The 15,480-nt window shown below is 41.4% G+C and overlaps 2 protein-coding genes across 3 annotated transcripts in view; one reads left to right on the top strand and one right to left on the bottom strand.

The window, feature by feature from the left end:
• The window catches only part of WDR12 (WD repeat domain 12), a 76,435-nt gene extending 69,214 nt beyond the window's left edge, over positions 1-7,221 (bottom strand). The window contains exons 1-3 of the mRNA XM_030210700.1: positions 6,963-7,221; positions 4,935-5,029; positions 4,700-4,794 (exon numbers count right to left, since the gene is read on the bottom strand). Coding sequence (XP_030066560.1) covers positions 4,700-4,794; positions 4,935-5,029; positions 6,963-7,003 — 231 coding nt within the window. The 5' untranslated portion in view covers positions 7,004-7,221. The remainder of the gene's footprint in view (positions 1-4,699; positions 4,795-4,934; positions 5,030-6,962) is intronic.
• Positions 7,222-7,520: 299 nt separating this feature from the next.
• Positions 7,521-15,480, top strand: part of CARF (calcium responsive transcription factor) — a 194,502-nt gene continuing 186,542 nt past the window's right edge. For both annotated transcript variants that reach the window (XM_030210699.1, XM_030210698.1), the window contains exon 1: positions 7,521-7,604. The gene's annotated coding sequence lies outside the window, so the exon portion shown is untranslated. The remainder of the gene's footprint in view (positions 7,605-15,480) is intronic.

The following is a 15,480-nucleotide window of genomic DNA, read 5'->3' as shown; positions in this document are numbered from 1 at the left end:
TTGAGTAGTTGCTCTGGCCATGAAGAACACTGGAATCTTTGTAGGCTACAATGTACTTTATTGGCTCAATATAAGAATTGTCTAAGATAGAGGTTTTCAATCCAGTCCTCAGGATACACCCAGCCAGTCAGGTTTACAGGATATCCACAGAGAATATGCATGACAATTTGCACATACTACAGGTAGTGACTGTCTGGGTATGCCCTGAAGACTGGGTTGAAAGCCCCTGGTCTAGGATTATGATGATATCTATAAGCTTTTGAGCATCCATTTTCCAAGTCTAACAGGAAGACTCATGGAAAGAAGAATATCAAGCTCATTTTCAAAGCACTTAGCCTCCCAAAGTTCCATAGAAACCTATGGAACTTAGCCTCCCAAAGTGCTTTGAAAATATGCCTCATTGTGACTTAAGACAGCGGAAGCACAATAAGTCAGTGGGGTTTCAGGATTTCCACAATAAATAATCGTGAGATGATCTGCCCAGATTAGAGCCTCACCCATGAAATTTCGTATGTATATTTCATTGTGGTAATCCTGAAACCTGTCTGAGAAGCACTGCCTTAAAGAATGTCACAGGCTTCCCCTCCTTGAACTTTTCTGTGATGCTTCAAGGATCTATGGAGTAGAGAGTTGAACGGAGACAGAAATTTCACCCATTCCCCAATGGAATCTAATATCTGCTAAGATCCATTCCATCCCCACAATTAATCTCCTTCATCCCCATTCGTACCCACAGGAGCTGATGCTATTATTTGCTCGCAGTCCGGTTTCCTCCCAATCCCAACAGCCTTTTATGGTTTTTTGGATGGTATTCACTATTCAACCTATGAGTATTTCAAGCCTCAGTCTGCTATTCCAGCTGCCTCACTGGGTATTCCAAGCCTCATTCTGGTACTCCAGCTGCCTCTCTCAGTGCACTCCAAGCCTCATTCTGGAGTCAACAGAGATTTTGACTACACTCCAGTGGGAGTTTAGCAATTGGTGCAGTTGGACAACTGCACAGGCTGCTATCACATTTCTATGTAATTAGAACATTTTAACAGTTAAATAGAGAACGACACGGGAATAAAATTTGTCCCCATCCCCACCCGCCTCATCTCCATCCCTGTGGGCTCTGTTCTCATCTGTAGAAGCCTCGAACACTTACGATTTTATATTTAAATCTTATTAAAGTATAAAAAAAGAATATGCTGTGCAACTGTTCTGTATAAATTACAAACAGAAAACAATAATACAATGAGCAGCTATAATAAACCCTCCCTCCAACCCCTTCTACTACCCCAAGGAAATCTAATCCACCCTGTTAAAATGTCCAAGGGTACAAAATACAACCCATTCTGTATGCCCTAGAGGGAAGAAATATGCCCTATGAAGCACCGTTATGATTTTTTAATCTGTGGAAGAAGATGAAGTCATCAACAACCTCAGGATTCAGTAGAGCTCTCCTGTCTTCCACAGTCTCTCCTGTAATAGAAGATGTCTTCTTAGAAGATATGGTGGTAGCAGGATGTACATGATCCCCCATGCAAATATTGCTAGCTGTGGCCAGCATGTTTGCTTGTTTTTCAAAAAAATAAATTATTATTGTCTGTATTAAACATAAATAACAGTCCAGTTCATTAACAGGCTTCAAAGTAGAAAGTGACATGGGGACAAAGTTTGTCCCTGTCCTCATGGGCTCTGTCCCCCTTCCCGTCCCCGTGTCATTCTCTAACAGTTAACATAGTGTTGAGGTGTTAGCATATATTAATTTCTATGCTAAACAGCTAACACTGCTTAATAAAATAAGGGCATCTATTTCCATGTGTTTGCTCAAAATGAGACTCTTAGGTCTTAACAGTACACTTTCAGCACTGTACAAAGAACCTTGCAGCCACTATCATTATAGTTGTAGATACCGGAAACCAATGAACACAGAAAAGAAACATTCTGGTCGATACTCAAAACAATTTAACCAACCAGTTAAATCGTTTGCAGATACAGTCATTTCCAGTGGTTAAGCCTGCTGAAAATAGCCGCTTTTTGGGTGTTCCAGGGGCGGAGTTGGGTTAAGTGCCAATAGTCAACCCCTCACTGCATAACTACTTAAATTGGGCCGCATAAATACCAGTCCTATCTTTAAGCGATTTGGCTTATGCGGTGAGGGGCTGAATATTAATGTAACAAGCTGTGTGTTAGCTGGCTAAAAAAAAAAACAAAAAAACAGAGGATGTTCAGTGCCGAAGCCTGGACATGCCCAGCATTGACTATCCAGGAGTAACACTGGCAGTAGACAGCAAAACATTCACTGTTACCAGCTGAATATCAGCCGGGATAGTATTTACACATAACAGGTTTCTAAATGCGAGCGGGAGTTGTAACTAAATATGCACCTACTGTGAACAGACTAAAAGGAATAAATACAATTTTGTTCAGCTTTTTTTTTTTATAATCTAGATATTCAGAGTTTATTAATATATACACACTCATTTATTATATACATATGTAAATTATATATATATATATATATACATACACACACACATAATATCAGGTGCTACGAAAGAGGTCAGAGACACCGACATGGGGGAGCTCTTGTCGGGACCACAGAACAGCATCAATGACCTTATGATCATGATATGAAAAGGACACTTTAAAATAATAAAGAACCTAAGATGGCTAAAGTTAAAATAATCAGATACTTTGTAGCTGACAAGAAAGAACTTAAATAAGTAGGCTTTCTAACTCATTATGAAACCATAATATTCTACTGTCCATCACCTTCCAATCAACCATGAACCCCACTTCACCCAGCTTTAAGGAGGAGGACATTAACTCTAAAAAGCATAGGTAATTCTGGACACCATATAAGATGCATGTTATCACCCCCTCTAGCTCTGATCTAAGCTGGTCTTGTCAGTCTCAAGTGGGTAATTTTAGGCACCTTATATAGATTGTGGGTGTATTTGGCAATACTGGTTAGAAATATGGACACAACTGGTAGACATCTTTCATCTCCCTGGCGTAATCTCTTATAAATTTGTGATACCCAGAGACCAATGTTTCCGCAGTTTGCTGACTTAGTGAAGGGGCTCTGGTTAACACCATGGTATCCTTAGCGTTGAAGGTAATCTTCTCCCATTGGAAGGCTTTGCAACAGGTTACCTACCAGGAATGGTGGAACCTGTTGCTTCAAATGTATAAATACGAGTTGCACCTTGCTAAGAAATCTCCCCGCTTTGCAGCTTATAGAGAAAAATGGCTACCATTTGCACCTCATTTTAGTGCTCTGCAGTGATATGTGCAAATTTGGTGTACCTCATGTGCAAACGTTGATGTATATCCCCCAGCCCCCCTTCCCTCTTTTCTTTCTCTCTTCTCATAACTGAGTGTTAACCTTGTTACTTATTAGGCTGAGCTCTCGTTTTGCTTCTTATTGCTGTCTGTTGCCATTGTTGTGAGCTCTTATGTATTCTGTACAGAACACCAATAAAAGACATTAAACTAGAAAAAAAAAGTCAAGAAATATATCATCACCCCCTTTATTTATTCATTTTTTGGGGGGGGGGGGAGGAAAGGAGGTTATTTGTTTTTATGAACTTTTATTTTCATAGTTCCCCACTTCTCTTGTGGAGATTAGACTAATTGTAAAACTTTACTCCTGGAATTACCCAGGACAGTGCTTTGTCCCCTACAGATGGTTCAGAATCCAGATGCACGCTTAGAGGTCTGCATATACATCATTCAAGCAAGAAGCATTACACTGCTAATCAATGGTACAGCAGGTAAAATTTAAAATCTGTACCCTGATCTTTAAAGTGATGTATACACTAGGAGAAATCTAAGCTTAGCCAGAGCAAAGCAACTAGTTAGTGCCAAGATTGTAAGACTTAAGATCAGCAGGGGGAAGGGTAACCATGTATACTGTGGCTGGACCAATGCTTTGGAATCAGTTGCTTGAAACCATGCTAATGGATTACAGACTGTTCTGTAAGCTTTTGAAAGCACTTCTATTCTGAGAGTTGTTTGGACAGGTGAAACACAGGTTTGAGGGTGTGCTTGGTAAACAGAAGGGAAATCAGTGGGAAGGTTTTTAGTACCATCTTTGTTTTACTTATGTGTGCGCGCGCTTTTTTAACGGTGTATGTCTTTTGTACACCAATTTATAAACTGATTAAGATTCAAAGATTACAAAAAAAAAAATCTGATCAGTGTTTGATAAAGATTAAAAATGTAGCATTCTTGACATGCTTTCATGCTCAAACAATTACACAACATCCCAAATAGATAACTGAAAACAAACTAGGAGCAGATATGGGATAAAATATTACAAAGGTAACAACTGAAACCAAACCCTCTCCAAATCGTTCCCCCCTCCCCCCCATCCACCTCACCAACCATATGCAACTAGAACCAGATACCCAGAGAATCTAGAGACTCTTAATCCTCCGGGCTAGCAGAGAAATCCATCTCCCCAGAAAAAGCTCTGTAATTTAATACTAACCACTGAGACAGTGAAACGACAACATTTTCCTTATTTTGGATAAAAACCGCAGCCTTTTGCTTCATCTACAAATGGTTACATGTTACTGGAGTATAGTAAAGCTTTTCTCCCAAGGACAGTGACTTCACTTGCATTCTTTCAAGATCAGAACATGGAAATAACGTCCATGTGGACATTTATCACAAGATGGTGGCACTGCTTGGTGGAAGCTCTTACCGTTGGAAGGTTCTCCATCTCCATGTGTTTGGCCAGAGACATCCGCAGAAACTGACCCTTGATAAGGAAGTCAAATTCCACATATTTGTGGTCCTCTAAGGCAAAACAAACAAAAACAATAGATTTCACATACTGCCACACTTCTTGGAATTGTGCAAGACAAAACTTTACAAATTCATTTACTACTAAGTGACTTCCCAGCAGTAGATTTAATCACCAATGCACTACTGCTCACCATGTTTGGCTTCAAGTAGTTTGTTGATAATGTTGCTGAGATCTGCAATTTCTGAAACTGCTGGTAAGGAAAAGGGAACATTATCTATTGCATACCTATAAGAAAAAAAAACATACCATCAGCAGCACATACAATTATAGTTCACCAAAAACAATACACTTTGCAATATATAAGAACAAATATGTGGTTATATAAAAAGAAATTGTATTTATCGATTCGCTTAAATCCAAAGCACCTGCTGACAATTAGACCTACTGGCAAAATATTGTACATTTCCATGAAGATGCCCAACTATAACAATGTAAACTGTAGAAAATTATATGGGGACAAAGTTTGTCCCCCATCCCCGCCAGCTCTGTCCTCATCTGCACAAGCCTTGAACATTTATGATTTTATACTTAAGTCTTTTTATTCAAGTATAAAAACATTCTGTACAACTGTTTATAAAAAAAATCAACGAGCAAGTGAACACCCCCCCCCCACGCAACCCTTTATCCTTCCAACCCCAACAATATCTGACTTCTACTACCCCAAGGAACCCTAATCCACCCTGCTAAAATGTCAGGGGGGACAAAATAGAACACACTCTGTATAGTAAGGGAAGAAATATATCCTATGATGTACTGTTACGATTTTTAATCTGTGGATAAATAATAAGTTATAAAAATCTCAGGATTCAGTCTAGCTCTCCTGTCTTCCACAGTCCTAGCCGTGATAGAAAATGTCCCCTCAGACTACGTGCTGGTAGAAGGAAAGCATAGGATCCCCCAAACGATCCCCATTACAAATTTTGGCCCAGCACTTTTGCTTGTTTTTCAAAAAATATAAAATCATCATTTGCATCACTCAAACATAAATAACTGTCCAATTCATTAACAATAGCCTTAAAGGAGGCATTTTTCCATACAAGTTGCTCATAAAATTGCTAACATATGAGAGGTTCTGGGGCTTGAAAGCCATATGGAGGAGATCTCTGTCATCACTGATCCCACCCTTCTCTCCCAGTACATCTTTTACATGCGCAAGACACAGCAAGAGAGGGATGAGAGGTTCTGGGGCCTGGAGGCTACTTGGAGGAGAGACTTCTGTCTATGAGATCACTGATCTTTCTTCCAGGTCCAAAAACAGGCAACTCTCAAATCGACCAGGCACAGAGCTTTCTTTTTCACTACACCCTTTCTTTGGAATACAATGCCCTTGGCTATATGTGCTAAACTATCACTGGAACAATTTAAAATTACTTTGAAGACCTGGCTTTTTACCCTTGTCTTTAATCCTACGTAGAGGTGTTGTGTCTGAGTTAGCTCTCCTTTCCCTGTCCCTTCCTATCCCCTTCTCCACTCCACGATTCCCATAGCCCTTTGTATAGCAATCCATCTACCATACCTTTTTTCAGGACTTTCGCTAAGTGTATGAGATTTTCTATCCACAACTGTAGTTCCTTTTCTTACTGTGTTTGTTTGTAAATTTTAGTCTGTAAACTGACTTGGTCTGCCAGTTAGTAAGGGAGGTACCAGTAAGTGAAAATAAATGAAATGAAGTGATCCTACCCCTCTCTCCATATTTAAGAAATCAGTTAATCCTACAGAGCATCAATTTCCAATATACTGTTCCTTTTTATTTTATGTATACAATGTATTCTGAGAACCTCTTTAAAGCCACCCCTTCTTTTTAGTGCTGAAAACAAGATTTCTGTTGAAAAGCTTTCTTACTTCTGGGATGACCTTATCAGCCCGTAAAATACTATAACTGCAAAACTTCAAGGCCATTAGTGCTCAACGAAATCACTCTAAATAATAAAATAGCAGCGCCGATATTAGTTTTTCTATTCTCGTGTCCATACACCAACATTTCTCATAATAGGAACCTAACCGAAAACAACGCGGTACATTGAGCATGCACTGGATAGAAGATGCCGGAGACTAAGAAGGCTACAATTACCAGCAGGTTAGAACACAACATGAACTAGTCTTACTTCAGTACAGGCCATTCTTGTATGCTCGTGCTTCTTCTTTCGTTAATACTCACTTCTCGTTCTCAGTATGAAACCGGGCCTGAAGCTGAGCCATAGCAGCAGCAACCGCTCTCCGCTGTGCTTGTGTCTTCACAAGGTAACAAACTCCTAGAACAGGTACCAAAACCTCCTTAAACTTCACCACGTGCAAGAGTCTAACCTAACCTCTCTTTGGCTGACCAAAATACATCGATCGTCGTAAGTAACCCAAACCTCCTTGGTCATAATCGATGTAAGCCGCATCGATTAATACTGTCTGAGATTAAAGGGCCAGCGACCTCTTTGGCAGTTGGCATAGATCAGGCTCAGCTGTATGCAAACCCAGAAACGGAATAAAAAAGATAGATTATTTTATGAAAACTTCTTTACATTTCTGATGACCTTCTAAAATGTATTTTTAAAATAAATTATGAGTTTGTGACACATCAAAAATGGAGTGCTATCGTTCTCCGTGTAATCCCTATTTCATTTTTATTTTCCTCGACTTGTGCCACCAGGTACTACTGAGGTAAATTGCTTGAGGGACTCTTCAACTTCCGGGTCCTACGGTGGCCCGCAGGGACCAGCTGGCGTTGAGGCTGTGCTGCGCCTGCGCGTTGGCTCGGTCTCCATGGTGGTAGTGTAGTGTTGCTGGTGCCTGCGAGAGCCAAGACGAGGTTGAGTAGACTCGTTTTGAATTTTCTTTCCTTCTGCGCTTTGCTGATTTGGTCGCGCTTGGCCCGTGGAGCTAGGGGAGGGGGAGGAGAAGCAGTGGCTAGGCCTCGGCTCGCAGGGCTGCCGTGAGCCTAGTGATAGTTTCTTTCCCGCTTCTTTTCGGCGCTGTTTTCGGAGCTTTAATCTGTTTTAGCGGCCAACATGGCGGGATCCCCGAACTGGTCTCTTGCACGGTGTTGTGTATGTCCGTGCACCGGAGTTAGCACCTGCCCCGCTGTGTGGGTGGGGGCAATGGAAAGAGACGGGAAGTCACCATTTTATCCCGTATTTGTCTAAGAAAAGCCATCAGTAGTTTATATCTGATTAATCAGAATGGACTGGGGTTGGGATTTCTAGGTTTAGTACGTTTTTCCTTGAAGGGTGAGTGGGTGTGCGGTCTGAAATGATCGATTCAAATATTTTAGTATTGTTAGTAATACTGTTAATGGGTGATTGGGGAGGGATACTGGGGGGGGGGTGCATGAGATCGCAGCTCTATGAATGAGGCGATTTTTTTGGTTTTCTTCTTGGAAGTGTGGTTGTTTACATTGCCTTTCCTGCTGACTTGCGATCTCTGTTTTGAATAATGTTATTGTGTATCAGTCATGATTGCACACAGGTTGAAAGCCAGCTTAGAAATGGTATGTAAGATGGTAGCATATTTGTTTGTTTTTCATCTAATACAAATTCATAATTTAATAAATTCATAACAAGTAACTTTTCCTTTAATTCATAGTTGTATTGTCATTATTGATTAAATTATTTTAAGATTAGTACAGAGAGTTTCACGCTTATTAGTACATTATCAGTTTGCATTGTCTTCACAAAAATATTAAAATTTTCATTGTGACATAAAGAAATTACAGTTATCCATTTCCTGTGATTTCTTTATTTTAATTGACTTGCTGTTGCTTAACCTTCTTGGCGTATAGTGTATGCAAGCTAAGTTCACTTCTTGCTGCTTTTATTTTTCATCCGATCACACGCTTTTTCAGAAAGGTGAAGGGGAAGTAAAAATTCAAGAATGTAAAATTAACAAATATTTCTCCGCCAGCCACTACCCCAGAAAACCAAACCAAATTTGGCAAGTCACTCCAGTTACTTATCTATGCATTCATGCAACAGTGAACAATATGGCAGTTTAGTTAGAATCAGTAGCCTTGGCAAATAACCAGGGTTTTCTTCTTTTTTATTTAATAAAGATTATTTTACAAGGATATAAAGAGCATCCTGTAATATCCTTAATATACATAAGTACGTAAGTAGTGCCATAGTGGGAAAGACCAAAGGTCCATCAAGCCCAGCATCCTGTTTCCAACAGTGGCCAATCCAGATCACAAATACCTGTCAAGATCCAAACAAAGTACAAAACATTTTATACTGCTTATCCCAGAAATAGTGGATTTTCCCCAAGTCCATTTAATAATGGTCTATGGACAACAACAAAAGAAAAAGAAAGACCCCCCTTATGGATTTTTATGCGGTAAGAAAGAGATTAATGCACGGGGAGATAGCAAACCCAAGCTCAAAAACAATAACCAGGCTTTTACTCATTCTAAAATCCAAATCTTTTCTAATTGCACTTTTCATTGACAGTAAATTCCATGAAAAAAGGCTCTATATACACAAAAGTAAGTTGTGCATTAGAGGCTAACTGAATTTCAGTTTTGGTTTTGCTGCTACAACCGTCCCAGAATCCTTTTTCTGTTAGTTTCAGCTGAAAGGTTATTTTAATTTTTGGTCATATTTTTGGTTTCGGATGGAAATGACCAGGGGGCTCATTAGTCCATCTGCCTAAAACGTCCAAATTGCAATTTTGGAGTGGCAGAATTTGGACGTCCTATACTGCAGCTCGACCAGATAGCAAGGGATGTGTTTTGGACGGGACTAGGGAGGGCCCAAAATTGGGATGGCCGACAGCGATAATCATATGGTAAGAAACATTCAAGTCTAAAAAGAAGGACACCTTTATTTAGACTTGCTTCAGTAACTCTAGCGTACAAAAAGGTGTTCTGATTGATCAGCTGACCACAGGAGGGATTAAGGCATTACCCATCCTTAATCTTCCCCAGTGGTTGCTGTCCCCCTCCCTGTCCCTTGAATGTGAAACCGGAAGGGAATACTAGGCTTTATGACATCCAAAGTGAACAGGAAACTCGGACACATTTCCTTGAAAATAGCTATGTGTTTTTTTGGGGGGGGGGGCATCCCAACTCTGACTTAGACGTACTTTCGAAAATGCCTTTCCATGTGTTTTTGGTGGAAGGCGAAAAATTGTGTTTGTCCCATTTGTCTCCATGTCTCTTCCTCAAACAGGAGTTTCTCCTCCTCCCCATGACTGCCTTCCCCCTTCCACCTGTAGTCTGTCCTGGGCCTAGCTTATAGTCTGGTCTAGGGGTGTAGTTGAGACCGGAGTGGTGCCCAGTTACTACCACTACTACTTATCATTTCTATAGCGCTACTAGACACTCCTATCTATTCTGGCTCTGCTTTCAAAATGGCTGCTGCAACTGGGGCATTGCTCTTGCCCTGACCACACCACCAGAGATTATAAATTAATCCTGGGGGGGGGGGCTATGGTAAATAGAGAGCTGTAAATTAATGTGATACAAAATGTTAGCAGGAATTTGTCCTCCAAAGTAGAGAAGTAGCCTAATGGTTAGAGCAGCAGGATTCGATTCTCACTTAGATTGTGAGCCCTCTAGGGACAAAGAAAGTACCTGCATATAATGTGTACAGTGCTGCATACAACTATTAGCGCTATAGAAATGATTAGTAGTAGTAGTACATTTGGGATGATAACTCCTTCAGAATTAACCTCTGTGTGGAGATATGATGTCAGCTGTCACTGAGTATGGTGCAAAGTCAGCCACTGTAAAAGCACCGTAGTTTTTAATTTGTTTTCATTAGCTGCAGTCCATGTGTATGGAGTCTGCTTTGCTTGGAGGAGAAATACGGTCTCATTATTTAACTTATGATGTTCTGGCTTGCATACTATGGGTTTAGCAGAGGAATGCAGACTGCAAGTTCTGGCAATCTTCAGTTCACATTAACACACCCAGACTTAAGTTTTCAATTTCGGTTTCAGCCGAAAGCTTTCAGACGGTTTCAGTCGGCCTCTGTTGTACGTTAGTCTCGCTTTATCTGTTCCATTGCCTATAAATACAGAGCCCCTTGTGTTTCTTTACATAGGTTACTATGTTACTACAGGTTGGATGTTCTGGCCAGGGTCCGTTCGAACTTTGGCAGAGCAGTCATTTGTGGGGCCTTGTCTTTCTTCTCCCATTTGGCCTGCCTCAGAACATCCCGCTGGTTCAGAACAATGTAAGATAATGCAAGAAAGGAGAAATTGTCTTACCTGATAATTTCCTTTCTTTAGTTAGCATTACTGTTCTGAAATCCCACCCTTGGAAGACCTCAATCCGGGTTTTGGGTATACTCTCGCTTATTAGAAGAGAATGAAAAAAGATAAAGATTGGATACGATTGGCAGCCATATTGGGTTCCCGTGAGATGGCTGTTCCCTGGTATATGCAGGGTAGTGAGTGCCACTCAGTCGTGTTTTACTCGCTTTCTTATCATTGCAGCTGCAGTGGTTGATGGGGCTGAGTGCTAACCCACCTCGTCGATGCTGCTTTTAACTCCTAAACCTAAACCTTCAACTGTCCCCTATCCCTGATATGTCCTGTCTGTCCTAACCCTTATCCCTTACTTGTCCTGTCTGTCTGTCATAATTACTACTACTACTTAACATTTCTAGAGCGCTACTAGGGTTACGCAGCGCTGTACAAATAATTAGATTGTAAGTTCTATCGAGCAGGGACTGTCTCTCCATGTTCAAGTGTGAAGCGCTGCGTACGTCCGGTAGCGCTATAGAAATAAGTAGTAGTAGTAGTGTATGCATACTGAACTGTTTTTTAGCCGGTGATGTCACTGGTTGAATTCAGTTTTCTCTACCTCCATCTGCTGGTTCAGAACAGTGACACTGAATAAAGAAAAGAAAATTATCAGGTAAGAAATAATTTCTCCTTCATCTCGTGAAATTCTGGTGACAAAAAATCTCTGTAAGGGAAAGGCACAACAAACTGGCATGTCTCATCCATTGGAAATTTTATAAACATTACAACATTGCTGTACCTGAAAAGCACTGAGATCATGACCCTAAGAGAATTATGGAGAATGAGGAAGTAGTCACATGTGAAATCCCCATTTGACTAATTAAAAAGTTAGATACAAGGAAAATAGCCATAGTGGTGAAGAGAAAACATCAGAACAGCATAGATTGTAGAGGTGTCAGTCCCAAGCAATTACTCTGTGAATTGTACAGAGAAAAAAAAATCCTCAAGTACCAAGAAATTCAGTCCAAGACCAAGAAAGTATAGCAGAAGGATACAGAAATATTTTCCATCATTTTGGGTGCAAAAGCATGATTAAAAGGAATTTTCAAGCACACCTGGATAAGTTACCAATACATGTAATGTTTTATGGATGTCAGACTTGTGAATTCTTGTACCAAGTAGAGCGCTGCTGAGCCCAGTACTCAGACCAGGTTCTGCTTGGCAGCCGGACATCCCCGGGTTTCACCTGCGCTGACCGCCGTTCCCCAGAGTTTGAGCTCCTAGGTGCGGGTGGCCTGCAGGGCTTACGAGACGGAGCAGGAAGCGAGGTGGTGAACATAACGGCCAGACAGGTGGCAGGCAAGAGAGTGATCCAGGTACAGGCAATGCTAACAGGCAGGCAGGGGAGTAATCCAGGTATAGGCAATGTCAATAGGCAAACAACAGGCAAGAGAGTAATCCAGGCACAGGTAAAGTCAATAGGCAGGCAGCAGGTCGAGAGAGTAATCCAGGTATGGGCAAAGTCAGTAGGCAGGCAGCAGGTCAAGAGAGTAATCTAGGTACAGGCAAAGTCAGTAGGCAGGCAGGCAGGCAACAGGCAAGAGAGTAATCCAGGTACAGGCAAAGTCAGCAACGAGGGACAAAGTAGAGAAGAAGCACACTACTGAGCAAGTAACACCTACCAAAGTAGAAGCCGAAGCATGGAGTCCAGTAAGAGCTCAGCTGATAAAGTGCTGGCGTCTGGCAGCAGGGACCAGCAGGGAGAAGGAGCACAGCCATAGGACAAGAGCAGGGGAAGGAGGAACCAGAAGACCAATAGGAGAGAAGCGAGGCAAAGAGAGAGCAGATTCAGGTGAGTGGAAGCAAAGCAATCAAGGCGTCTGGAAGCCAGGCAGAGAGAGAGAGCAGAACCAGGTGCATGGAAACAAAGCAAGGAGGCTTCAGCCAGAGAAGAACTACACACACATGGCTCAGGGCTGTGCCAGTCAAGTGTGCGTGTCAACGGGACCCCGCGCAGCCCGAGAACGCCACTTGCGTTGAGGTACAGGACATGACAATGGACTCCAAATAGAAGCTCTGTTTGGCATGATGCAAACACTATGGCATGATGCATGTGTTCTCAGTAAACTTGAGAGACTGAGATCATACTTCATGTTCCTTGGCTAAGGAATGAGGTTCATTACTGTCTGTGTGCACAAAAATAACTAATTTGGAGACATTGCCCTGACAGAAATCTTAGGATAGTTCCAGAGGTGGTTGACTGGGCTAGAAACTGATTCAGTGATAGAGAGGAATAGTAAATGGAGTTCACATCAAGAAAAGAACTGCCATTAGTAAAGTACCTTGGAAATCAGTTTCAGAATTGGTTCTGTTAAGTAGTTTTGTAAGTGATATTGCAGAGGAGTTACATAGAAACAGAGAAAATAATGGTAATTCTTTATCATTACTCCAGTTTGCTCCAGACGCCTGAGTTTACGCTCCCCTGCCAGCAGATGGAGACTGAGAACCACTATTTTCACGACATCACCCTACAGGGTCCTGTGCAGTCCCTGGCTAACCAGTAGTTCTCAGTCTCCAGCAGATGGTAGACAGTTTGACTTTTGCAGTCTGTGGCTGGCCTGGTGGGTTGCTGACTTTTGGACTTCCAGAAGATAGGCTGTTTTGGTGTCCCTGCTTCTAGATCATAGATTAAAGAGGGCTTAGATCAACTGGTATAATTCAAGAGCCAAGGGGTACAGAATTCAGTGGTGCCAAGTCCATCTGCCCCACCCCTCCCCCTTCCTTCATGTATAGATTGTAAGCTCTTTTGAGCAGGGACTGTCTTTTTGTGTCAGTTGTTCAGCGCTGCGTGCATCTGGTAGCGCTATAGAAATGCTAATAATAATAATATAGCAACTTACTCTGAGGATTTTGGCTGCTGTTCGTTCTTTCTTCTTCTTCATACAGCAGCATGGAATAGAGCAGTGATCTCTATTTTTCTAGCATCACCGTACTGGCAAAACAATTTCGGTGTGAGAGCAAGATCATTGTTGAACAAAGCAGATGGGGGATGTCCTCCAATAATGCAGCTGCCCTGAGGGATATCACCTCCGATATGGTCAACCTGGCTGTTGCATTCAGAGTATTTTTAGTTTATTAAAACTTGATGTACTGCTAAGTTTACCATAGGTCATACCTTACAAAATTAAAAAAATAGATATAGATAGATATTAAAGAACTTGATTAAAATAACAGGAATGCATCTAGGACATTCAACCGAGAAAAGCAGTCATATATACAGATACCCCTAGAACAACTTCCTGCAATCATCCCTAGAGCTTCACACCAAAGGCTTTCTGAAAAAAAAAGTTTTAATATAATCTTAAATTTCTTCACGGGTCTCTCAGCCCTAATAATTATGGGTAAATTATTCTACAATCCAAGATCCACGTAAAAAAACAAGGAACTTTCACGTATTGATTCCAATGAGCTCTTAAGGGAGTGGGGATTACAACTCTGTGGCCGAACATTACTAATCACAGAAGCAAGATAAGATGCTGTAGTCTCATAATAAGCTGTATGTACCAAAATTAGTAATTTGTGTAACATGTCTATCCATTATACATTCTTTCCCTAAGCCCATCTTCCCCCACACACATTCTCTATCCCTGTTTCTCAGCTCTTCTCCCCAATACACTCTCAACCAACTTTATCCCATCTAGTCACAATCCCCATTCCAATCTCATTCCTACCAGTTAGCCTTCACCATCCTGTCTCTACTTCCCACTCTGTCAAGCTGTTGCTCTTCTCAGTTTTGTAATCCTATATTCCATAGATTTGTTTTCTGCTCCACCTCTCTGTTTTCTTCTGGTACCACCTGACTTAGCTACTCATTGTCCAGTCTCTCACATTGCTCTCTCAGCCTTATGAGAATAGTGAAGGAGCTTTAAGTATACATGGCTTAACTCCATTTGTTTGTTGGGATTGAATTATAGCAGGGGGTTTAATTTCATGCTAAGCCTTTATCTTGAAGAAGTTTTCTTCTTTTCTTTACTTTAGGTTCTCCTTATCCTATGTATATATTGTCATATAATTAATCTGATTTGCTTTGTCAAGTGATATGGTGTAGTACCAATAGCAAGACTCTGAAGCGGGGCCACTGACTCCTGGGCAGTGCAATGAATAACAATGAAGTAGAGTTTAATAGAAAAGAAAAAGTAGAGGTGCTCTAGAGAGAGAGGAATGTGGAGCCACTTACCTAAAGGTGGGTTTGGCTTGGGCATTTGTGGAGTGAGTTGAGTTGGCTCTTTAAGAGAGAGGGGAACAGAGACACTGGCTTGAGGAAGGGGTTTAGCCTAGGCATTTGTGGCATGAATTGGTCTTTAGTAAGTTGGAGGTGTCTTCAGTGATGTTGGGGCAGGCTGATCGCAGCTGCTGTTCTCAGCTTAGTGGAGTGGATCATTAGCATGACTGTGAAGAACAGAGATATGCTGAGGTGGTCGGAGAAGCGCCTAAGGAGATCG

Source organism: Microcaecilia unicolor, chromosome 7 (assembly GCF_901765095.1).
Source record: "Microcaecilia unicolor chromosome 7, aMicUni1.1, whole genome shotgun sequence".
In the NCBI taxonomy this organism is placed as follows: domain Eukaryota; kingdom Metazoa; phylum Chordata; class Amphibia; order Gymnophiona; family Siphonopidae; genus Microcaecilia; species Microcaecilia unicolor.
This window is presented reverse-complemented; position numbering and strand designations above follow the sequence as displayed.